At 39.2% G+C, this 25,705-nt stretch overlaps 2 protein-coding genes across 5 annotated transcripts; one reads left to right on the top strand and one right to left on the bottom strand.

The window, feature by feature from the left end:
* The first annotated feature begins 420 nt into the window (after positions 1–420).
* olfm2b (olfactomedin 2b) lies at positions 421–14,764 on the top strand. Of its 2 annotated transcripts, XM_049469359.1 has the most exons (8): positions 421–1,257; positions 1,362–1,629; positions 7,336–7,485; positions 8,938–9,093; positions 9,185–9,404; positions 9,621–9,727; positions 11,123–11,237; positions 12,284–14,764. In XM_049469359.1, the coding sequence occupies exons 2-8, from the start codon at positions 1,489–1,491 to the stop codon at positions 12,844–12,846; spliced, it is 1,452 nt and encodes a 483-aa protein (XP_049325316.1). In that variant the 5' UTR covers positions 421–1,257; positions 1,362–1,488; the 3' UTR covers positions 12,847–14,764. The 2 variants fall into 2 exon arrangements, with proteins under 2 accessions (XP_049325316.1, XP_049325315.1); XM_049469358.1 differs by having other exon boundaries at positions 421–1,629.
* Positions 14,765–15,484: 720 nt separating this feature from the next.
* On the bottom strand, positions 15,485–24,868 carry LOC103029899 (NACHT, LRR and PYD domains-containing protein 12). Of its 3 annotated transcripts, none has more exons than XM_022674435.2 (8): positions 24,745–24,868; positions 20,765–22,598; positions 20,077–20,250; positions 19,441–19,614; positions 18,457–18,630; positions 18,035–18,181; positions 17,050–17,096; positions 15,485–16,978 (listed from the first exon to the last, which is right to left on the bottom strand). In XM_022674435.2, the coding sequence occupies exons 1-8, from the start codon at positions 24,851–24,853 to the stop codon at positions 16,422–16,424; spliced, it is 3,216 nt and encodes a 1,071-aa protein (XP_022530156.2). In that variant the 5' UTR covers positions 24,854–24,868; the 3' UTR covers positions 15,485–16,421. The 3 variants fall into 3 exon arrangements, with proteins under 3 accessions (XP_022530156.2, XP_049325294.1, XP_049325295.1); XM_049469337.1 differs by lacking the exon at positions 24,745–24,868 and adding an exon at positions 23,752–23,906; XM_049469338.1 differs by lacking the exon at positions 19,441–19,614.
* Between the last annotated feature and the right edge of the window lie 837 nt (positions 24,869–25,705).

Genomic DNA, 25,705 nt, shown 5'->3' with positions numbered 1-25,705 from the left:
TATATAAACAGACAGACAAAAGAACAGTCAAACAGATGATTAAACAGACAAAAAAGAAAAAAACAGATGAATGAACAGCCAGACAAAAGAACAGACAAACAGATGAGAAAAAAGACAGACAAAAACAGACAAACAAATGATTGAACAGACAGACAAAAGAGCAAATGCATGAGCAAACAGACAAAAAAATGAACATAACGATGAATGAACAGCCAGGCAAAAGAACAGACAAATGGATTTGCAAACAGATAAATGAACAGATAACATAGAATAGACAGACAAACATACATTAACAGAAAAAAAAAACATTAATGAGCAAACAGACAGACAAAAGGACAGGCAAACAGATGAATAAAAAGAAGAAAACAAACAGATGAATGAATAGATATATATAAAAATGTACACACACACACAAATGAAAACCACAAAACCACAAATGAACAGATAAACAGACGAAGGAACAAACAAACAAACACAAAAATGAATGAACAGATCATTTGAAAGGTCAAACACAGTTCAAACAAACAAAACAATAAACAGACAAAACCAAACAAACATTAATAATCATCCAGAGAAACAAACTACACTCCTCCTCCTGTCCACTGGGGGGCGCCTGAGCCACTAAACACACACACAGTAACATACACACACACTGTCTCTCACACACACACTGTCACAAACAGAGAGAGAGAGAGAGAGAAAGAGAGAGGGAGGTAGAAAGAGTGAAAGAGAGAGAGTGAGTGAGGGAGAGAGAGAGAGAAATAGAGAGAGAGAGAGTGAAGGAGGTAAAGAAAGGGAGGGAGGTAGAGAGCGAGGGAGCTTGAAGACACTTGTTCTGTTCCGATCGAACTGGTGCAGCATCTTTTCGTTTCCTCCTCCTTCCATCTCTCGCTCTCTCTCACTTCACCACTCTATTTCTTCACTTGTTTTATATCCCTCTGTTTATCTCTATCCTCCACTCTATCCGTTTATCTCTCTCTCAGGTCAGGCAGAGGACACTCCTCAGTACAGGTCTGAGGAGCTTCTGAAGTCTGGAGAAGTTCGGAAGTCGGTCCGGTTCGGAATTTTGTTCGTAACGCATTCCGTTTCGCTCTGGATTATCGGTGTTTGGTGTTGTTGCAGTTTGGTCTACGATATTCTAAGAGAACGTCACACCAGCTTTACACCAATCCCAACGTTCCAACAACCTCCCAGAACGGTCTGTAGCACCAGAAGGGAATCATCCCGAAGTTTCATCTGTCGCTCAAGAAGAATTCGGTACGACTCTTCGGGAACTGTTCTGAGACTCGTTCTTCATTGTTGGAAGAGTATTTTGGTTATTTCCAACATGATATCAGGATTACTTCAATGTTCCTCCACAGGTTCTACACCACTGCTGCATTAATGCTACCTTGAGGTTGACACCGTTCTCGCCCTGGTCCCCTGAAATACTCCCACCAAGAGCACCACCGTTCCTGTACCGTTTCAAAGTCCTGCCAGTAAACAGTGATGAGCGTTCCCATTCTGAAGATTGGCATGGTCCTCAGCACCATGGCCATGGTCACCAACTGGATGTCCCAGACTCTGCCCTCACTGGTGGGACTCAACCAGACCCTGGCACGACCCGGAACATCTGAGAAGATCATCAGCGTACGTATTACTAATCATGTAACTGTACATTCCTGATGACGTCGAGGGGATTGCACGTTTGTAGAAATGATTGCAACACAGAAACAATCACTGCTAGAGGGAGGTTTTAGAACTGATAATCACATTCAGGGGGATTGTCTTAGAATGAACAAAATAGTAATCAGAAACAATCACAGTCAGAAGGAGGTCTCAGAACTAACAATCACAGTGTGGAGACAATCTCACATCAAACAATCACATTTGGGGGAGGTCGCTGAACAAACAATCTCAATCAGGAGGAGGTCTTAGAATGAACAAAGTAGTGATCATAAACAATCACAGTAAGAGGAAGTTCTCAGAAGAACAAGGTGGTGATAAGGAACAATCACAGTTAAGAGGGAGGTTTCAGAACAATAAGGTGGTGATTAGGAACAATCACAGTCAGGGTGAGGTCTCAGAACTAACAATCACAGTCTGGAGACAATCTCAAATCAAACAATCACATTCGGGGGAGGTCACTGAACAAACAATCTCAATCTGGGGGAGGTCTTAGAAGAAACAAGGTGGTAATTAGAACAATCACGGTCAGAGGGAGGTCTCAGAACTAACAATGTGGTGATTAGGACCAATCACAACCAGGGGAAAGTCTCAGAACTAACAATCCCAGTCAGGAGGTGATCTTACAAGAAACAAGGTTGTGATTAGGACCAACCAGTCAGGGGGAGGTCTCAGAACTAACAATCACAGTCAGGAGGAGGTCTGAGAACAACAAGGTGGTGATTAGGAACAATTACATTTAGAGGGAGGTTTCAGAACTAACAATCACAGTCGGAGTGATTGTTAGTTAGATTGTTAGTTCTGAGACCTCCTCTTAACTGTGATTGTTAGTTGTGAAAAAAACAATGTGGTGATTGGGAACAATCACAGTCAGGAAGAGGTTTCAGAACTAGCAATCATTACATTACATTACATTACATTTGGCAGACGCTTTTGTCCAAAGCGACTTACAATAGTCAAGTACAATGTAAAATAAGTTTGAAGGTAAAACATCTTTGGATAGGGATAAAAGGAGGTCAAAGGGGAATAATAGGATAGAGGAGTGAAGGAGGGGAAGAAGGAAATGAGGTTAGAAGTAGTTAGTGTGTTAGAGGTGTTAAGAGAGTAAGTGCTCTTTGAAGAGCTCTGTCTTCAGGAGTTTCTTAAAGATAGCGAGAGATTCTCCTGATCTGGTAGTAGAAGGTAGTTAGTTAGAGGTGTTAGGAGAGTAAGTGCTCTTTGAAGAGCTCTGTCTTCAGGAGTTTATTAAAGATAGCGAGAGATTCTCCTGATCTGGTAGTAGAAGGTAGTTTGTTCCACCATTGGGGAACTCTGTATGAGAACAGTCTGGATTGCTTTGTGTGAATGTTTGTTTGGTAAAACGAGGCGACGTTCACTGGAGGAGCGCAGCGGCCGGGAGGTAGCGTAAGCCTTCAGGAGCGAGTGCAGGTAGGAAGGAGCTGTTCTGTATCACCTTGTAGGCGATAGTAAGAGCTTTGAATTTGATGCGAGCATCAACTGGTAGCCAATGGAGCTCAATGAGCAGCGGGGTGACATGTGCCCGTTTTGGCTGGTTGAAGATCAGACGTGCTGCTGCATTCTGGATCATCTGGAGATCACAGTCAGAGGGAGGTCTCAGATCTAACAAGGTGGTGATTAGGAACAATCACAGTCAGGAGGAGGTCTCAGAACTAACAATCACAGTCAGGGGTGATTAACTCAGTAGGCAAACAGATAAATGAACAGAAAAGGAATGTACTGATCAGTAAATAAATAAACAAATAAATAAATTAATGAATTGAAGAATTAGTAAAAAAAAATAAAAACTACTGAACAAACAAACAAATGAACAGATAAAGGAGTGAGTTATTGAGTGAAGGCTGGTGGGCGTGTCCTGTGTTTTATGACATCAGTGTGTTTGAGCTGCGTTTACCCGGCGAGGGAATCCCTCACAGGAGGTACATCCCTGCAGAGTGTGTGTGTGTGTGTGTGTGTGTGTGTGTATGAGTGTGTGTGTAGTGTGTGTGTGTGTGTGTGTATGAGTGTGTGTGTGAGTGTAAGTGTGTGAAAAAAGAGAGAGATTAATGGATTTTCAAAGGAAAGATCATGGACCCCCTTAACCCACACACTCTTACACACACACTCACACACACTCTTACACACACACACTATTCCCGGTGTGTGATTTCAGATGGTAGAGAGGTGTTTTCTGATTGGCTGGCATTGGGATGGTTGCGTGGCAACGCCGCAGCAGCCGCGGGACACCAGCCTGCCAATCAGACGCTCCACTGAACCGTCTCACAGCAACAGGTCCAACTGATACCCAGAGAGTGTGTGTGAGTGTGTGTGTGTGAGTGTGTGTGTGTGTGTGTGTGTGCGCTGACACAGATGTGCAAATGCACACACACAGCTTGTCTAGTCCATTTAGTTTATTAGAAGTATTGCCAATAGAATAGAACTATCTGGAATAAATGAATAAATGTGATCCTATTGGTCCCATTTCTAATGCAATCAAATCCTCACAGCAGTGTAGAGTAGAGCGTAACTCCAACAAATGCAGGATAAACTCTTTTAATTCCCTTGGTTTCAGAAGAAACGGTGAATAAGTCCATTTACTCTTGGCCAAGCTGTAATTAATTAATTAATTAAAATAACTAAACATGCATTTGTTGAGTAAAATGTTAATTGACTGGCTAATTGATTGATTGATAGATTAATTGATTGATTGATTGACTAGCTAAGACGTTATTATAAATGTTATAAATTCTCCATATTTGATGAAAATTCCATATTTTTTCTCTTATGTTTATTAATATTTGTTTCAGGCATGCGTAACACATGTTATGTAATCAGGAAATAAATAAATGATGCATGCTGGAGAACTATACGCTTCATTACCCTGCAAACCTCACTCAAAACATTACTAACAAACCAGCCTGACCGTCCAATCAGAGACCAGCTTCACCACCTGAAATCCAATCACAGTCTGAAATCTGATTTAAATATCTGGAATGGATTTGTTTTCTGGATGATCAGATATTTAACCACCTGCAAACTCACACACCAGCTCTGATCATCTGAAATCACATTCTGATTATTGATCAGAGTTATCAAAGTTATGAGAGTTTGGTAAACTGTGATGCAATGTTGTGAATTGTAATTGAAGTGAGTTTACTGAAATACTGTATGTTGGAATTTGTTGAATTGCGATAGAAATTAATTAGAATTTTGATGATGTTCAGTAAAGTGTGATGGAATTTCTTCTTTAATCTGTGATGGAATTAATTAAACTGTGATTTAATTTAGTGAAATGTGATTGTTTTGAGTAATGAAATATTGTATGTTGGAATTTGGTAAATTGTAATAGATTTTAGTTTTTTAGATGTGAGGTTTTGAGAACTAAGATTAAATTATTGTAAACTGTGATGGGATGTAATGAAGTGTGATGGACTGCAGTGAACTGTGATGCAACGTTTAGTAAAATATGTTGAAATTCTGATGAAACTGAATAAAAAAAATGTGGGGTTTTGTGAATTGAGATTAAATGATTGTAAACTGTGATGGATTGTAGTGGACTGTGATTGTAGTGAGTTTAGTGAAAACTGTTTGCATTCAGTGAACTGTGATGGAATTCAGTGGACTGTGATGAATTTCAGTAAAATGTTATGGAATTTAGTGAATTGTGATTCAGTTTTCGTGGCATGTGATTGTAGTGAGTTTAGTAAAATATGTTGGAATTCAGTGGACTGTTATGAAATTCCCTGAATTAAAATGGAATTCAGTGAAGTGTGATTAAAATGTGGGATTTTGTGTATTGAGATTAAATTATAGTCAGTTGTGATGAAATTGATGGACTGTGATTGTAGTCATTTTCATGAAATATGTTGGAATTCTGTGAACTTTGATGGAATTCAGCGGACTGTGACTGTGGTGGGTTTAGTAAAATATGTTGGTATTGTATGAACTGTGATAGAAATCCAGAAAATGTGATGGAATTCAGTGAAATGTGATTGTGGTGAGTTTAGTAAAATATGCTGGTATTGGACAAACTGTGATAGAAATTCATAACATGTGATGGAATTCAGTGAAATGTATAATATAGAATGTGGCTCTTTGAAAAATCAGTCCAGTCTGAAACACTCCTTATAGCCTCAGAGCTGATGGGCGGAGCTAAACTGAATTAGAGGCTCTGTATGAACACTTTGAGGATAAAAGTGATAAATTATAACAGGGATTAATCGGACTCCGGCTTTAAAGCTCCGCCCCCAAATCTCCTCACTGCGCAAACTGCAGTACACTGACCCCGGGCCCCCACCCAGAACCTAATCAACCGCACAGCGCAGTGTGTGTGTGTGCCAATATGTGTGTGTGTGTGGGCAGGGACAGTGTGTGTGTGTGTGTGTGTGTGTGTGTGTGTGTGTGTGTGTGTGTGTGTGTGTGTGTGTGTGTGTGTCAGCAGGACGTGGGTACTTTCTGAGTGGGTGGTTTGTTTGTGCTTCAGCTACCACTGAGATACACACACACACTTATACACACACACTTACACACACACACACACACCACACACACACACACTACACACACACACACTCACACACTTACACACACACACACACACACGTATTAATTGGTGCATCTGAACAGATGGAGCAGAGTCAGGGTGCAGCTCGGCTAATTAAAGAGCTCAACAGAGAGAGAGAGAGAGAGAGAGAGAGAGAGAGAGAGAGAGAGAGAGAGAGAGAAGGAAGATGAGTAAAGGAGGGAGAGAGAGGGAAGATGGGTGAAAGAGAGAGAGTGTGTTTGATTAGAAATGTCATGAATTTTATTGTAATTATTTGCGATGGTTTGAACTGTGATGGAATTGCAGAGTTTTAACTAGATGTGTTACATTGTGATAGAATTCTAGATAGAGGGCTATAGGACTATGTCAGGATTTAGTGACCTGTGATAAAATCTGTGATGGTTTTATTTGAATTGTGATGTAACTTAATTGTAATGCAAATTTCAGAATTGGGATGGAGCTTAGTGAACTGTGATGGATCTTATTGAACTGTTGTAATTAAGCTGTGATGAAGTTTAATAAACTGTGATTAAGCTTAGTGAACTGTGATGATGGAGCTTAGTGAACTGTGGTGATGGAGCTTAGTGAACTGTGGTGATGGAGCTTAGTGAACTGTGGTGATGGAGCTTAGTGAACTGTGGTGATGGAGCTTAGTGAACTGTGGTGATGGAGCTTAGTGAACTGTGGTGATGGAGCTTAGTGAACTGTGGTGATGGAGCTTAGTGAACTGTGGTGATGGAGCTTAGTGAACTGTGGTGATGGAGCTTAGTGAACTGTGGTGATGGAGCTTAGTGAACTGTGATGGATCTTATTGAACTGTTGTAATTAAGCTGTGATGAAGTTTAATAAACTGTGATTAAGCTTAGTGAACTGTGGTGATGGAGCTTAGTGAACTGTGGTGATGGAGCTTAGTGAACTGTGGTGATGGAGCTTAGTGAACTGTGGTGATGGAGCTTAGTGAACTGTGGTGATGGAGCTTAGTGAACTGTGATAAGTAGAGTGGTTTGAAGTTCTCGGACAGAAGCAGGGGATTTGTTGCTGGAACAATGTTAAACATTTTAAAATATTAGGAATGTTTCTGTATGTTATGTAATGTGATATCACAGTACTTTATGTAATGGTATCTGCAGGCGCTGTACCCGGGGCAGGATGAGGGGTGGCAGGTGTTCGGCTCAGTGGCGGATGCGAAGGGGAAGTGTGTGTGTACTCTCGTCGCCCCCCCACAGAACCTCTGCAGAAAAGACCCACGACACACTCGCCTACGCCAGCTCACGGAGCATGTGCGTAATTCACACACACACACACACACACACACACACACACACACACACACACACACACACACACTCACACACACACACACACACTTTCACACACACACACACACACACACACACACTTTCACACACACACACACACACACACACACACACACACACACACACACACACACACTCACACACACACACACACACACACAGCAGGGCTGTGAATAATGTGCGTAATCAAGCGTAATTGCGGCATTACTGCACACTCAGTCGTTACACAATTACATAATCACCACTTCCACTATAACCTGTAGCCGAATACACATAATAACATGCTGTCCAAATGTTTTTAGACACACATTCTAACAAATCCAGCCACTTTACGATGCACCCATTGCTGACACAAATGTGCAAATGCACACACATAGCTTGTCTAGTCCTTGTAGAACAGAAGTACCATATTTTTCACACTAAAAGGCGCACCCGATTATGAGGCGCATTATGCGACACTAGTAAGGAACAGGGGTGTCCCCATGTTTTCCTTCTAATTCAGCAGGTTTCAATGTAAATCTAAGCTAACCTAAGTAAACAAAACTGTAATTCTTAAGAAAAACACTTTCTTTTAAAGTGAAACGAGTCAAAACGATTTCTCTCCTGAAAACTGTTTATTTGGGTGAGTAAAGTGCTTCTGTTTATTTACAGATTTTTTCAGCATTAAGGCTGGAGCATTAGCATTTGATCTTTGAGTGGTGAAAGAGCTAACTAGCGCTTAGCATGGTTAGCGGCTAATGCTATTACTGCTCCAGCAGTGCTAGCCGGAGTTAGCAGCAAGATACAGGCCAATAATACTCACCTCTGAATGGCGAAAGGGCGCTTAGTGTAATTAGTGGCTAATGCTAATACTGCTAATACCTGCTGTACTTCAGTGGAGTGGATTTACTGCTCCTTAATACATGGTAAAATTCATACATAAGGAGCACTGGATTATAAGCAGTACTAATGATTTTTGAGAAAATTAAAGGATTTTAAGTGCAGCTTATAGTGCAAAATGAAGGAATCAGTGGAATTTTGGAACTACATACTATACTTTAGAATTATTTTTCAGCAGTGTTGGCAGGTCCACATATTTAAAACACATTTTGGCTGAAACCACTGTAGAAATCTGTCCACCCTGGTATCACAGCACTGCCGTATATAATCTTGGCAGGTCGATACAAAAAACAGCATGTTTAAGTTCATTTTTTATGTTCCACTCTCGAAGTTAAACGCTCAATATCACTTTTACCCATTAAAAAATACAAGCTGTATAGGACTAGGATAGTAATTTAACTGTGTTAACTATATAAATATTGATTACTGATCATTTTTTTAAAGTAGTACTATTAGAAACTCGATCAGAAATTTAAATAGTGCCCAGGAAAATCTTCTAATTTGTAAAAATTATCTTTATTTTTTAATTTTCAGGTTCAGAACGTGTCTCAGTATTTGGAGGTGCTGGATTTGCGAACATCTCGAGATCTGCATTATCTTCGAGAGTCGGAGCAGCGAGTGAATTCAGTCGAACGAAGAGTGAAAACAGCCCATAATAACCTCCAGAGCCTCTCCGCTAAAGGCCTACAGGTACAACAACACGCTAACACATTCTGTAGAATGTAGCTAATAACAGGTACTGGCTCATGCTAACACAGAATTCCTACCCCCCCTCCTACAGGACCTGAAGCAGAGCGTGAACGAGTGTCTCCCCCTGCTGGCGGTTGTAGCTCAGTACAGCGCAGACGTGGGGCAGCTGGACTACCTTAAGCAGGAGGTGGAGAGGTTAAGCACCGCCCTCATTCTCCTACAGGAGCAGCTGGAGGCCTACGATTACAGCCAATTACAGCACAGGGCCATCTTACTGGAGGACCAGCTACACACCTGCATCAACACACTCGGTAATATGTGTGTTTGTGTTTATTAGCGACTTCGGCTAGGCTAAATGCTAAATCTGTTATTGCAGCTAATAATAAAATATCAGAGTCAGCACTTAGACAGTTGTGCCACTCTGGAGCTTTTCAAATCATATCTGTTTTTATAGAACAACTCAGCCCGATCACAGTCTAACACATTTTGTAATTAATTATGAAGAATTAATCTATTTGTGTTCCCAGGATGTGGTAGGCTAACAGGCATCAGTAGCCCGGTCACCATTAGGTCCTTTGGGTCCCGATTTGGCTCGTGGATGATGGACAGTATGATGCCCAGCTCGGATAACCGGGTAAGCCCAGTCCAATTACTAACCTTAATCTACAGTACCGTGTTTGTTCAACCAAATGAGGTGATCTTGGTCCAGATCTAAGGACCCAAATTGGGTCCTACCAAAGTCTGAATCAAAGTATCAGATGTTTCTTACCAATAGAGGTAGTCCTGGTCTGGATCAAAATACAATAATCTCTTATTATTTTACCAAAGGTGGTGGTCTCAGTCCAGATCAAAGGAGTAAAACTTGGTCCAACCAAAGTCTGGATCAGAAAACCAGATTTGTTTTTTTACCAAAAGTGGTGATCTTGGTCTGGATGAAAGGAAGAAAATTTGGTCCAACGAACATGTGGATCAAATGTGGATGTGGATTTTTTTTTTTAAGATTTAAGAACCAACATTTGGTCCTACCAAAAGAGGTGATCTTGGTCCAGATCAAATGAAGGATCTTTGATTCAACAAGTGGTCTTTGTCCAAATCAAAGTTCCAGAATTTGGTCCATGAAAAGAGTTGATCTTGGTCCAGATCAAAGGAAGAAAATTTGGTCCAACCAAAATCTGGATTAAAGGACCAAATTTGGTCTGACTAAAAGAGATAGACTCAGTCTGGATCAAAGGAAGAAAATTTGATTCAACCTAAAAAGTTGACTTTGGTCTAGATCAAAGTCCCAAAATTTGGTCAAACCAAAAGAGATAATCTTGGTCCAGACAAAGGACCAACATTTGGTTCGAAGGACCAGATTTTTGTCCAACCAAAGTCTGGATCAAAGGTCCAAAATTTGATTTAACCAAAAGAGTTGATCTTGGTCCAGATCAAAAGACCAATATTTGGTCCAACCAAAGTCTGGATTAAAGGACCAAATTTGGTCTGAACAAAAGAAATGGTCTCGGTCTGGATCAAAGAAAGAAAATTCGGTTCAACTAAAAGAGGTGATCTTGGTCTTGATCAAAATATCAAACTTTGGTCCGACCATGAGGATGAAGGAAGGGGTGATCATGAACATTGTGACCTTACCAATACTCTTGTGGCAATGAGTGCAATCAAATCCTCACTGCAGTGCTTCTATCTGAATCTAATAGAAACTCTTCTCTGGACAGTAGAGACAGTTACTCCAACAAAAGCAGGATACACTCTTTTAATGCGCTTGATTTAAAGGATGTCTCTATACTTTTATTCATATGGTGTATATTCATCCTGCTCCTCTGGCCTGATCTTCTGCTTATTCGAGTCGCCATAGAAACCAGACTGATAACAACATCTGCATCCTAATGCATGTTATCATCACTCAGTCTCCTCCACCATGCTGTTTCCATTAAATCCTGATTCTGCTCACAGCATGTGTTCCTACACCACAACCCAGATCATAAACATGCTAATAAACACGTATACCAGCGTCTCTGTCTCCGTCCTGCAGGTCTGGTCTATGGACGGGTACTTTAAGGGCCGGCGAGTCTTAGAGTACGGGTCCATCGACGACTTCACCAAGGGACAGAACTTCGTGGTGCATCAGCTTCCCCATCCGTGGGCAGGTACCATTGAGCTTCATCTCATATATAATAAAATATATCAGATAATTTAAAAATTTGCATTTTTACTGTTATTCATTAAAAGAGCTGTGATAATGCTGTACATAACAGCAAACTCAAACTACATTAACATATGGCTGGAGAAAGAATAAGAGTAGAGTGAGGCAGATGGATGTAGACTAAGGACAGGGTAAGAGTAGAGTGAGGTTAATTGAGGTTAAGTGAGGTAGAGTGAGGTATAGTAAGGTAGAATAAGGGTAGAGTGAGGTTATGTGAGGTAGAGTGCGGTGGAGTAAGAGTACAGTAAGGGTAGAGTGAAGTACAGTAAGATTAGAGTAAGAGTAGAGTAAGGGTAGAGTAAAGTAAAGTAAGATTAGAGTAAGGGTAGAGTAAAGTAAAGTAAGATTAGAGTAAGAGTAGAGTAAGGGTAGAGTGAGGTAAAATAAACATTACAGTGAGGTAAAGTAAGGGTAGAGTGGGGTAAAGTAAGGATAAAATGTGGTAAAACAAGATTAGAGTAAGGGTAGAGTAAAGATAAAATGAGGTAGAATAAGGTTAGAATAAGGGTAGAGTGAAGTAGTGTGAGGTATAGGTCCACAGTGAATGACCACTCCAAACTACTTCCTATTTTGATTAATTGCAAACAGTAACTTTACAAAATACCGTGTTTAATTGATCACATGCACAAAATAACAAAATTGATCATTATAAACTGAGCAAAATAATGCAGGTAGCTGTAATTAACTACACAAACTAATGCAACTAGTCATGAATAAATTACCACAACAATGTGATTAAGTAGTGCGATTATTTGCAATTGAAACAACTGGAACAAAATGATGCAATTAATGAGTAGTAACACAAAAATGATTTGATTTACCACTGATTGATTGACTGCAGTAGATGTGCAATGTGATTAGTCACGATTAAATGCACTAAACAATGTGATTAACTGATTGCCTTTAATTTAATACTGAATTAAAACATTGTATGCACTTGTTTGTCCTACAGAGAATTGTAATATTTATGTTTTTTCCTCTGCTTTTCAGGTACGGGTCACGTCGTTTATAACGGTTCTCTTTACTACAACAAACACCAGACCAACATCATCGTCCAGTACCACCTACTCACCCGGAGCGTCCTGCTGCAGCGCAGTCTGGGCCAGGCCGGCTACAACAACACCTTCCCCTACTCCTGGGGTGGCTCGTCCGACATCGACCTCATGGCTGACGAGACCGGCCTGTGGGCGGTGTACACTACCATCCCCAACGGCGGGAACATGGTGGTGAGCCGGCTGAACCCCGCAACCCTGGAGGTGGTGAGGTCCTGGGACACGGGCTTCCCCAAACGAAGCGCCGGGGAGGCGTTCCTGATCTGCGGAACGCTGTACGTCACCAACTCGCACCTGGCCGGAGCCAAGGTCCACTTCGCCTACCACACGAACACGTCCTCGTACGAGTACACGGACATACCCTTCCACAACCAGTATTCGCACATCTCCATGCTGGACTACAACCCGCGAGAGAGGGCGCTCTACACGTGGAACAATGGCCACCAGGTGCTCTACAACGTCACGCTCTTCCACCTGATCCAGAGCTTCGCCGACACCTAGACCATGGAACCAACTAGGAGCGACAAGACGAGGGAGTTACTGGGGCGTTCCAGTCTGACCAGAACAATTGAACCAATCCTTTGTTTGACCTTAGTCAAATTCTAAAAAGACGTTTTAAAAAGCATTCTAAACAAAACGTGTTCTATATAGTACCGGAAAAGGGTTCTCGAACTTTTAGAAAAATTTTGCAACCATCATAGGTGCCATATAGAACTACTTCTAAATAGTTCTTCAGATATTCCTTCATACATGAAGAAACATTCGGCCAAGCAAAGTCTTGTTTTTCAGTTTTGTTTTAGTTGTCTTGGTTCTGTGTACAACAATTGCTTTTAGCTTCAGCAATAATGGTTCCCTGACTTCTAACAATTATAAAACCATGTTGGTGCTCTGAAGAAGAAGCATTCTTAAAAGGTTCTTCAAAAAATCTTTGTAACAAAGATCAGTTTTGTTTTGGTCTACATGGATCTAGTTCCTTCATTGAAGAACCTTTGAGGAACCTTGGATTTAAAGTTGTAAACTTTGAACAAAAGGAATTTTTTTGTTGCCGATCAAGGTAAATTCTGACTCTGACTCATAGCAATCATAAACCATTTGTGGTGATACACAGAACCATGTCTTAAAAAAACATTTAAGAACCACTGCTTTTGCTAAAGAACATTTGAAGAACCCCTGTTTTAAGAATGTACTCTATAAGCTAAGCACACATGGTTAAATTTTAGGGTTGTAACCATTGGGGAACCAATTATGGTGCTATATAGAACCATTTTTCTGTAGTCTTTAAATTTTCCCTTGTATGTACAGCATGTAAAACCAAAGCTTTTACTAAAAGAATCGTTAAAGGTATACACTCTTATGGGACTGAAAAAGGGAGTTCTCTAACTTGTAGCAATTGTGGAACCATTTGTGGTGCTTTATAGAACCAACTTTTAAAAAGTTCTTAAAAAAATAGAACCAATACTTTTACTGTAACAACTTTTAATCAGATTTTAAAAGGAAGTTCTCGGGTTTGTAGCCAGTGTGAATCTATTTGACGCTATATAGAACCATTTGTTATAGTACTGAAAAAGGAGTTCTCTAACTTGTAGCAATTATAGAACCATTTGTGGTGCTGTTTTAAGAACCAAAATTTCTTTAAATTAGAACAACTGCTTTTACTGAAACAACTTTGAATCAGATTCGTCAAAGGAAATCTTGGGTTTGTAGCAACTGTGAATCCATTTGGCGCTACATAGAACCATTTTTACCCCAAAATTGTTGTTCTCTAAAGTTGGTTCTCTAACTTGTAGCAATTCTTTAACCATTTCTTTTGTGTTAGAACAACTACTTTTACTGAAACAGCTTTTAATCAGTCAAAGGAATTGTGAATCCATTTGACGCTACATAGAACCATTTTAAGCCAAAAGGGTTAATTATCTGATTTGTAGCAATTGGGGAACCATTTCTTGTTCCTAAAAAGAACATTTTTTAAAGTTTTTTTTTATTGTTCAACAGCAAATGTTTCATGTTTTAGGCATAAGAATGGTCTTTTGACTTATTGTTGTATTTAGAACCACTCTTTTTACTGAGGAACCTTTGAAAAACCCCAGATTAAGGTGGTCCAGTTCTACGCATAAAGGTGTTTACAGAAGCACTGAAAACATTACTGCCAATATAAAGCCAATATCGCCCTCTACTGGTGAAAACGCTGAATTAAATGAAACATGCACAGATATTCCCAACCCACTGTAGAACACTGCAGACCCTTCAGCTGACCCGGTGTTCTGGTTCTGGATGTGGAACCGTGGTGAGCTTGGCCTGCACTTTGTTTGTTAACCTTGTGTTGTGAAGTATCTGTTTGTCGTATGCTGGTCTGATGTTCAGTCTGCATGGAATTGCATCGTCCTGATATATAATAAATAATAAAAATGTCCCAACCAAAGTTTTTAGTTATTTGTGTAGATACGTTTACACTATATTGTGCTTTATATTTTTAAAACAGGTGCAGCAACACATGCTTTTCATTTATAGAAAAGCCGCCACATTTCTTTCACATTTAGTTTATCCACTTGTCCATCAATGCACTTCATATATTCATACATTATATATAATAATATATATTATATAAACAACATGCAGTGCTATAGAGCCAGAAACCTTTAGGGCATTTTCACACCTGTAGTTGTTAAAGTTTCTATTATCCTTATCAGTTGATGAATTAGTTCTGTTTGGTTTCACACAGGTATAAACCTAAACGCACTAAAATGCGTACCAATAAACCACGCAAACACATTGTCTCCTCTGATTGGTCAGAGGCTGCTTTAAAATTTACCGCTGAGCTTTTAAACACAGTGTTTTAATGAGTTTGATGGGGCTTCAAGCAGTGAGCGCTGCGCAGTGTGTGCAGCGCTCACTGCTTGAAGCCCCATCAATCGTTATAATAATTATGAAACTGCCACAAATATATGTTTACACATATATTTGTGGCAGTTTCATAATTATTATAACGATTGATTTAACTAAATCGTTAACATTTGCAGACTTTTTACTAAGCCAGTCTAATGGGAAGATTTAAATAAAGAGCTTTATTTTTGTTGAATGATAACATACAAAACATATTTAATTTGTTTTATCTTATAATAAATAAAGCAATGTGAATGTGAATGATGTAAAAAAACAAAGACATGTTGATTTATTTTTTTTCCTTTATTTTTGCCACTTAATCTCTTCAGGTACAGTCAATAACTGGAAATAGTACACACTGCAGTGTACAAAATAATACCTATAGAAAAGGATACACAGAAACACAGAGAACTCTGTAACTATTAAAAGTAGAAGTTTTCTTTTCTTTAGAGAAATTACAGATGAAGCCAGAGAGCAGTGAGTACTGTTTCCTACACCTTTAAAAGAAACTGGAGAAAACTGCTACAGGAAGACGTCTGGCTGACCCACATGGAAACAACAGCTTTAGCCTTTAGCTCAGATTGGATTTATGTCCTATCTGGATGGGATTAGTTTCTCAGGAGGTTCTGGGTAATTATCTCTTTCTCTTTTTTTTTTATCCTCTGTGATTTTATTCCCGTCCAGAACGATCATGTACGTGTTTTTTTTTTTCAGACGTCCTCTGAGAAAATTACAGGCTGAATTATCTACTGTTTTTCTCTAAACTCTGTGGTCCTCCGGTAATTTTAGTCCCGTCCCCTTTTAGTCTTGTGTCCTCGCGTTTAATAAAATAGCTATTTGTCCACTGCTGCGCACCGTAATTACACTTTGGGCATGCGTTTCCATGGAGATCCACGGTAAACAAAACACAACAGCGAGTGGAAATGGAGGAGCTACTGAACGCTGTGATGTCATGTGACCGAGAAAAAAAGCCTAAAAACTCTTTTTCAATTTTTCAATTGCAGTAAAAGAGTAGAAGTGTGAAATATTTTTTCAAAACATCCCCCTGAGAAACTAATTCCGAAGTAACCATAACTTGCATCCCTGAACTAACCATTTCAAGCACCTTCATGTTTAAAAATGTGTACCAAAGCAATCAAGGTTAATTTTAATCAATCGAAGTAAAACCTTTCAATGGAACCCAGTCTAGAACCCTGTTACTCCAGCTGACACAAAGACACAGACATGTTGGGTTGCGTAACGCTAAACCCAGCAAACAGAGGTTGGGTGAAGGTGGTACGGTAGGTGTGCAGGTGTGTGAGCTTCAGCGTTTCAGGTGAGATGTTGTAAAAGGACAGAACCCCAGCCGGCCAGTCCAGGTACACCCCCAGTCTTCTGGAGCGGGAGCCGTCGGGTGGTGGAGGAACGCCGTTCCTCATGCCGTTGTGATAAGCGCAGCAGTTCTTCATAGAGCATGCAATACTCCAGGAGTTTCTGTTGTTCCCAAAAACGCATTCATTACCGTAACCTTTCCTCCCTATTCCTTCATAAGCCACAGCTACAATCAGACCTTTCCACCCGCCACCGTACTCAGCCTCCCAATAACAGCGTCCAGACAGACCCTCCGTACACAGCAGCTGAGGAACAGAATCAAATCTGGCTGGATGTTCTGGAGATTCATTTTTCACTTCTACTGTAGTCGCCTTTCTGTTCTCCTCAGACAGACTCAGTCCTGGGTTCACGGTATTTGGGTCCATGGTAAGCTCACAAGCATCTGAAGGTGAGAAGAGAGGTTACAGAAAAGACAAAAAATAACTCAAAAAACTAAAAAAACTATTGACTTACATTTTCTCAAGCCTGGTTTAATCCAGCCTTTTCCTCCATGGTCCAAACTAAAGAAAACACAAAAAACATCCATATAGTAATGTACTCTATATAATAATTAGTTTAAACTTTTATCAAAATTAAGCTAGTGTCCCAAATGTAGTTATGTCCGAAGCTTTCAAGATTCTTATTTGGGATCAGTGTAGCATCTATGCTTACATTTTACAGGTCTTTAAACATACATAACTTTAATATTGCGTAAATATAACCTGAGTAAATAAAAAAACAGTTTTAAATGATTATTTAATTTATTAAGGGACAAAATCAATACAAACCAAACTAACACTGTGTGAAAAAGTAATTTCACTACCAGACCTGTAGAATCGAGGAATCATTTAAATAGAACCTTCATGTGACAACATGAAGCAAGATAAAAGAAATTCAACAACAGATGAGAAAACAGTCATTGATCATCTATCAGTCTGAAAAAGGTAATAAAGTCATTCAACCCCAGTGAGAACTATTATTCACTAATGGAGAAAACATGGAACAATGGTGAACCTTCCCAGGAAAGACAGGCCTACATAAATTACTCCTGAAGGGCATAGATAACTCATTCAGGAGGTCCCAAAAAATCCAGAACAACATTTAAGTAACTGTAAGTATGATTAAAAATCATGATATGATAAAATTAAATACGATAAAAAAGAAATCTGTAGGGGAAAAATACTTTTTCACAGCACTGCATCTACATATCCAACGTCCAGCTAAAGAAGTTTAGCTTCTTTAGTGTAGGGCTGGAGCCATAGGACCTGACACATTTTGGTGAAGCAGTGGTTCTTTAACTGGGGAACATCTTACATGGCTGGCAAAATATCTTTACAATTATGGCTTCAAAATAGTTTAACATTTTTTTAAAAAGTGGTATTAGTTTAAAACCAAAATATGTCAATGAACATTGCTCAAGTTAAATGTATGAAGTTTGAGAACCGTTGATTATACATACTTTAATATGATAGAAACTGAAAGCCTCCCCACAAATTCTCCAGGGTTATTGTAGCTCAGGTCCAGCTCTTTCAGTTTAGAGGGATTGGAGTTCAGAGCTGAAGCCAAAGAAGAACATCCTTCCTCAGTGATCAAACAACCAGACAACCTAAGAGAACAGTGAAGGAGATTACTACTCCAAAGGATATTTGCTTTTTAGTAATTTCAGAATTTCTTTATTCTGATTAATTTAAACAGAATATAATAACAGAGAATCAGGAATCAATGCAAACAATTGGGGAATAAAAGCAAAAATATTTGTTTTTTATTAATGATTTGTTTAGGGTTAAATCATAACTCTTAAAATGCTACTTTGTTTTGTATATTTATACTTCAGTAACACTACAAAAGCATTTATTGAAACTCATTTTGAGAAACACTAACTTAAGTATCTCCAATTTGCACTGTGGGCTTTGCAACCCAGCTGAGATGATCTTCACTCCCGAATCCTGAAGGTCGTTGTTACTCAAGTCCAGCTGTTTGAGATGTGAGTTTGGTGACTGTAGAACTGAAGCCAGATCTTCACAGCAATGCTCAGAGATGTTACAGAGAGCGAGTCTGTTTCAGAATAGAAAATACAAATAATCACCATGCAAAATAATCACATGTACAAATATATAAACGATACAGTAGCCTATGTTTGGTCCTAATGCATTTCATTGCTTAGGATCCATTTCAATAACGTAAAGAAAAAAACATATGGAATTATTTATCAAACATACATGTGTTAAATAAACCAGAATATGTCTTATATTTTACATTCTTCAAAGTAGCACCTTTTGCTTAGCTTTGTGTATTTTTTCAGTCAGTTTTATGAGGTAGAATCACCTGAAATTCAGGCTTTCAGTTAACAGCTGTGCTGAACTCATCAAGAGTTAATTACTTGAATTTCTTGTCTCTTAATGTGTTTGAGAGCATCAGTTGTAAAGTTGTGAAGAGGTAGATTTACAGGTATACAGTGAATAGCTCTATTTGACTAATGTTCTAATCAACATTATTAGAAGTAAGAACTACTCAACTAAATAAAGAAAAGAAGGTCAGTCAATAAAAAAAATAATTTCAAGAACTTTGAAAGTGTCCTCAAATGCAGTCACCACAAAGACCATCAAAAATGTTATAATGATAAAACTGGCACTCATCAGGACCGCACCAAGAAAGGAAGAGCGAGAGAAACAGCTCCCCAGATAAGAGCACCTTAATGCTTCACAGAGTATTTTGGATTGTTTAACACTTTTAAGTTTCTACATGATTCCTTATGTGTTCCTTCATAGTCTTTGGGCTGGTACTGTAAAAATAAAACGTAATACAAAATAACAAAAAATAATAGAAATTAAGTATTAAAATAATAATAAACAACTTAACACTGACTTCAGTGTCTCCAGCTTGCAGTGTGGATGCTTCAGTACAGGTAAGAACTGCTTTACTCCTGAATCCAGCAGGTTGTTGTTGCTTAAATCCACTTCTCTCAAAGGTGAATTTTCTACTTGAAGAGCTGAGCCCAAAAGTCCACAGATCTCTGAAGTGAGACTGCAGCCAGAAAGTCTGAAACAGGCCAATCCATACATTAACTTTCCCAAACATTGTCAGAGCTCCTTATAATCTGGGGCACCTTAGGTATGAATTCTTCCAGTCAGGTATTAAGGAGCAGTAAAGACACTCCACTGAAGTACAGAGTTATACAGGAGTTTCAGTTTAGTTCTCCAGCACTAACCGCACTGTTGAACATATTGGAAATCTAAGCTTACTGTAAATAAACTCACCTAAACAGTTTCCAGAAGAGAAATCTATATGAAAAGTAGATTACTGTGCGACTATTTTCGCCTTATAATGCAGTGTGCCTTATGTATGAAAGTAGACCAGAAAATAGATGTTCTTTGATAGTGCAGCTTATAATAATATTCACCTCATAGTCCATAAAATACAGTAAAACTACTTTTTATTAATTCTGTTTAGAATGGTAGATTCCAAAAGTTCTGTATATTAATTGTACGGGCATATTCTGACCTCAGTATCTGCAGTTTACAGTTTGAACTCTTTAGTCCACCGAAGAGTTTCTTCACTCCAGAGTCCTGCAGGTAGTTGTTGCTCACATCCAGCTCTCTCAGCGAAGAACCCTCTGACATCAGGACCTCAGCTAAAGTTTCACAGGACTCTTCATTGAGATTGCAGCCAGAAAGTCTGTGATATGGAATAAATTTAATAAAGAGTTGCACATAAAAACATCCCTGCCAAAGGTAACAACAATTTCTGATCAGATCAGAGGTTCCCTCGCCTGGATCTGAAGATCTGCCACCCTGATGAGTTTAGTTTCAGCCCACCAAGCTCTGTAATTTCATGATTTAAAGCCTTTCTTGATTACCTAAAACAAAACTCAGCTGGACAGCAGACCTCCAAGACCAGACTCAGGTATTCCAGGTCTTTTGTGTATTTGGGGACTTCAGGACCGTTTCTGGAAGAAAGTGAATTCCCAGCCTTTTTGCTATTTAAAGGAATGTTGGTGGAGTGTAAGATAGCAATGAGCATCGTGACGCACCGTGTGCAGGGTGAAAGACTCTTATGAGCGAACAAAATTAGATTTAATTGCTAAGATTTAGTGCACAATGGCGTAGGGTACTCATGAAGGCTATGCTACAGACACCACATTGACTCAACGCAGAGGTATAAACCTCTAATACATCAGTAAAATACTCACAGAGCTTTCCTGCAATTCCAAGCAGCTGCAACCAGCCTCCTTTGACCCTCTTCTTTAGTCTGGACTTTGGTCAGATCCAGCTCGTCCAGCACCTCCTCTGAGGTTTGAATAATGTAGGCTATCGTTGAGCAGTGTGCGACGGATAGTTCCTGCTCGTAACATTTCTCTGACTTTAGGAACTCCAGAAGAGAGTGATCCTTCATTTCTAGCAGGCAGAGGAACAGAGTGATTGGTACCTGATTGCCACCGAATATCATACATGTATTTCCTAACACCTTTTTGACTAACTGAATGGTTGCCTTGATGCTCTCTGAGGTGCTGTGTACTTTCATCAGGAGGCCTTGTAGGAGCCTCTGATTGGACTCCAATGAGACGCCCACCAGGAAACGCAAGAAAAGGTCCAGATGTCTGTTCTTTATGTTAAAGTTGTGTAACAAGCCGACCGTTAGCAAATAATGCAGTGAACTGTTGTCTGTGTAGGTTATCCCCTGGAAAAAGTTGAGCATTTCTGTCTTTTTGTTCACGTGGCAGTAAAACACATAGAAAGCTGCCAGGAACTCCTGAAAACTCAAGTGAACAAAGCAGTAGACCTTCCTCTGGTAAAAAACAGATTCCTCTTTCAGAATTTCAGTAAAAAAGCCTGATTGCTCTGCGGCCTGAGCAATATCGATGCCACATTCTCTGAGATCCTCTTCATAGAACATCACATTGTGTTTCATCAGCTGTTTGAAAGCCAGCTCGGCCAATCTCAGAATGGTTCCTCTGTTGGCTTCCAGAAGCTTCTTTGAATCTTTCTCTCCACTTATGTCATACTTCTGTTTCTTTATGTTGGCCTGGGTCAGCAGGAAATGGATATACAGCTCGGTGAGGGTTTTAGGGATTTCGGAATTGTCACATTCGTCCAGGGTTTGTTTCAGTGTGATTGCTGTGATCCAGCAAAAGACTGGAATACAACACATGATGCGAAGACTCCTCACTTTCATTATGTGCGAGACTATTTTATCGGCTTGTCCTTGATCACCGATTCTCTTCTTGAAGTACTCCTTCTTCTGGTGGTCACTGAACCCATGAACTTCTGTCAAACGGCCAATGAACTGAGAGGGGATCTGGCTGGCTGCTGCCGGTCTGGAGGTTATCCAAATACAAGAAGATGAAAGAAGATTTCCTTTTATGAGGTTTGCAATTAGACTCCCGACTGATGATGGTTCGGTGATGTCTGACAACGACTGGTGGGTAAAACTGAGTGGAGAACGGAATTCGTCCAGACCGTCAAGAACAAAGACTGTCTTAAGTTCCTCAAAAGCTTCCGGGTGCAGCTCTTTGAGTTCAGGGTTGAAGGTGCCAATAAGACTGTGTAGACTGTTCTGGTGGCCCCTGACTAAATTCAGTTCCCTGAAGGGCATCACGATCATGAGGTCCACGTCCTGGCTGGCACTACCTTCAGTCCAGTCGAGGATAAACTTCTGAACCGATACAGTTTTCCCAATGCCTGCAATACCTTTTGTTAGAACAGTTCTAAAGACTTTAGCTTGATTTCCTTCATCTTCGTCTTTCGTCCTTTCATCAGGTCCATATCTATGGATAGGCTTGAAGATGTCATTGCAGCTGATGGGCTTCCCATTTGGAGAACGCCTTGAAAATTCTCGTTCAATCTGCCAGATCTCGTGGTCACTGTTCTCACTTTCACACTGCCTCTCTGTGATGTGGAGTTCTGTGTAAACCGTGTCGAGGAAGGTTTTGTGTTCAATTTTATCATCGCCTTCATGAAGGAACCTGAACTTCTTCCTCTGTCTGGCTTTGTGCGTCTGTAAAACACTCTTCGGTACTTCTTTCACTGTGGGTACAGTAAGACATCCAACATTAAAACCACTGTTAGGTGAAAGTTTGAAGTGAATTAAGTAAATGAACGATTAGTTCTTGAAGTTATTGGCTCTTAATTATTAAAAAATGCTGTTTACTCTTGATGGATTCTAAGGCAGAAAGGACCCAGTAATGTATGAATCTACGTTCAGCTAAATACACTTTTCTAGCAGTAAACTGTACAGTATATAACCTGGCATGGACAAGTTCCTTGAGAAGCTTTAGGGGTTGAAACTGTTTGAGAACTGCTTTGAGGAACCTTCAAGAAACTTAAGAGACCCTATCTTACACCCTGCCAACAGTCTGGAAATGAGGTGTGTTCAGGTAAATTTCGGACTATTGCTATCTTCACGACGTGAACAAGCAGGTCAGTTTCCTCTGCTGAGAAGCGTTGGACACCTCCAGGTAGCTGCACGGTTAAAATAGCAATCCGCCAAAATTAGAGCGCATCTGCCTCTTAAAGGGAATGATGAGCGATTGACACACTGATTTACTGGTTTATTTCACATTACGCCCAAAACACACCAACGATTATCCCTTTCTGACCTGAATTATGTTCCAGTGATGAAAGAGAATGGAAACAAGATTCAGTATACAAATTAATGAGATAGTAAATTACTTTTATTTAATTTATTTTTGTCACAATTTTTCTCTATGCGGTAGAACTAAATACATGATTGGAAAAAAAATATTATTATTAGTTGGGATGCTGCCATGTTTATTTTCACTGTGCAGATTAAATGTTTAATCGGTTGGCAGAGCCAATATACTGTTTGATTGACCAATAAATGTCTTTTTGGATACACAAGAATGAAGAAAACACATGATGTCCATTTTAATAGATTTATCAATTTCAATAGACCATAGGGTATGAAAGGGTTCATTAAGAGAATTAGTATAAGACTTTTGCACCTTTCGAGCCATGTAAGACATTCTTTTCCCGTCTTTACAATAGCAAAGATACACAAATTGAACAACCCCTAAAATTTCCTCAAGGAACTTCTTCGACTTTTTCATTTTAACAGTGTACACTGCCTTCTAAGTAGGGAAGTGTAGGCAAGCATAAAAATATCAGATATTAGCATTGGCAAGTAGGCTACTCAATATTAATTCACTACATACTGTACCTCTATTGGGTGCGACTGTGTTGTAGACTATTTCAACTCTATCGTTGAAGGTGCTTCCCACAAACACTGGAGCAGATATGTTAGACCCTGGACTGGTGGTGATGGTGGTCTGTATGGAGTTTTCTGCAGTGGAAGTGAAGGTTTCCGTCATCTTGGCTTCTCATCTGTAAGGAAATAAGAGTGCATAGAAACTCATACATTTAGAAAGTATGACCATATTAATAATCCTCTGGGGTCTACAAATGCACTTCACTATTCATTTTCAATTTTCAATATTTCATGTATCCAAACTTCTGACTGGTGCTGTAAGTGTAACTGGAACACAATACCAGTTACTGTTCTATGACGTGAAAATATCAGTGTGAACTACAGTTAGAAGATACGCTACACAACTCCAGGCATGGGATTGTTTAAGTTTTTACACTGAAAAGAAGAAGTAGAAATTCTGGTTTACCAAGAAAAGTCTCATTCCATCTACACACACATACACACACACACACACACACTCACACACAGTCATGTGACACTAAAACATTTCTTCTCAGGTGTTTGTATTTTCTGTAAAATGCATTCACCTGAAATAGTCACTGTTAAAGAGTCATTACTTAGAGATCAATAAGCAATTCCTGAAAATCACAGGTGACCATTAAAACCCACAAGCGACTGTTAGAAATGTTCCGGTGACCACTAGAGCTCTCAACATTAGAAACCCCCTTTACATGTATGAAATAACATTTTAAAATTCATTATGCAAAAAATGTTCAGCCCATTTTCCCATTTTTTAAAATGAATTTTATATCTACGTTTTGCATGTGTTTCTTTAAGGCTTAACTAACTGAATCTGTGAGTCAGTTAAATCTGCTTTTTTAATGTAATGCTAAATATGTGACAAGAACGAGTCGTTATTTTAGTGTTCTACATTATATGTGTTATATATTGGTTATGTGTGTGTATATATTATATATATTGAATGATATATATTTTATATTTTACCTGTATTTAATGCAGCTCTGTAAAAGCGATCATCATGTTCCTCTCTCACCTTCACAGTGTGGACAAACACTGTCCTGATAAAAACTGGGAATTCTGGTTTTGTTGGCATAAAACACAAACACACACACATACACATACACACACAAACGCACACACACATACACACACACACACAAACGCACACACACATAGACACACACACACACACACACATAGACACACAAACGCACACACATATACATGCACACAAACACACAAAAATGTCCCTCTTTCTGTTTCGGAATGATGATGTGATGTGACAGCTGATAACGTTATGTACAGTAAAGAAGTTTTATATTAATGTTTTATGCTTTATTACTAAAGCAGGACAGAAATCTGGATGAATAATTAATATTATATATTTCCACATTATCTTACATTATATTATTATTATCATGATCGAGCTGTATGGTTTTTTATTATCCTCCTTTCACCACCAACAGTTTCCTGTGGGCGGTATCGGTATACAGGTATGTTTAATATACAGGTGAGTTGGCTGGTCTCCTGCTGGCAGCATCCTGTGAGTGGCGTCCTGTGGGTGGAGTCCTGTTGGTAATGTGCTTTAGTTGATTTACTGTGCTTTAAAAAAAATGCAAATATACAGTATATCAGAATTTATATAATATTTATGCACATTTATTTTGTCATATATGAAACATTATACATTTATAAATTATACATACTGTTTAATATATAGTTTATTTGTTTGCTATTTTAAAGTCTAGAGTAAATACAGTGTAGTTTTACGGGTTGACCGAGAGAGGTCGCCAAACTGTGCTGTTTAAAATGTTCAGACAGGGTGAGTAATTTTTATATAATATAATTTAATACATTTATTTGTTACGGTTAAATCACTATACACAACGGAAATGGTTGGATGGCTAAATTTAGAAAATATTTATTAATAAATTATAAAAAATAA

Source organism: Astyanax mexicanus, chromosome 21 (genome assembly GCF_023375975.1).
Source record: "Astyanax mexicanus isolate ESR-SI-001 chromosome 21, AstMex3_surface, whole genome shotgun sequence".
NCBI lineage: Eukaryota > Metazoa > Chordata > Actinopteri > Characiformes > Acestrorhamphidae > Astyanax > Astyanax mexicanus.
This window is presented reverse-complemented; position numbering and strand designations above follow the sequence as displayed.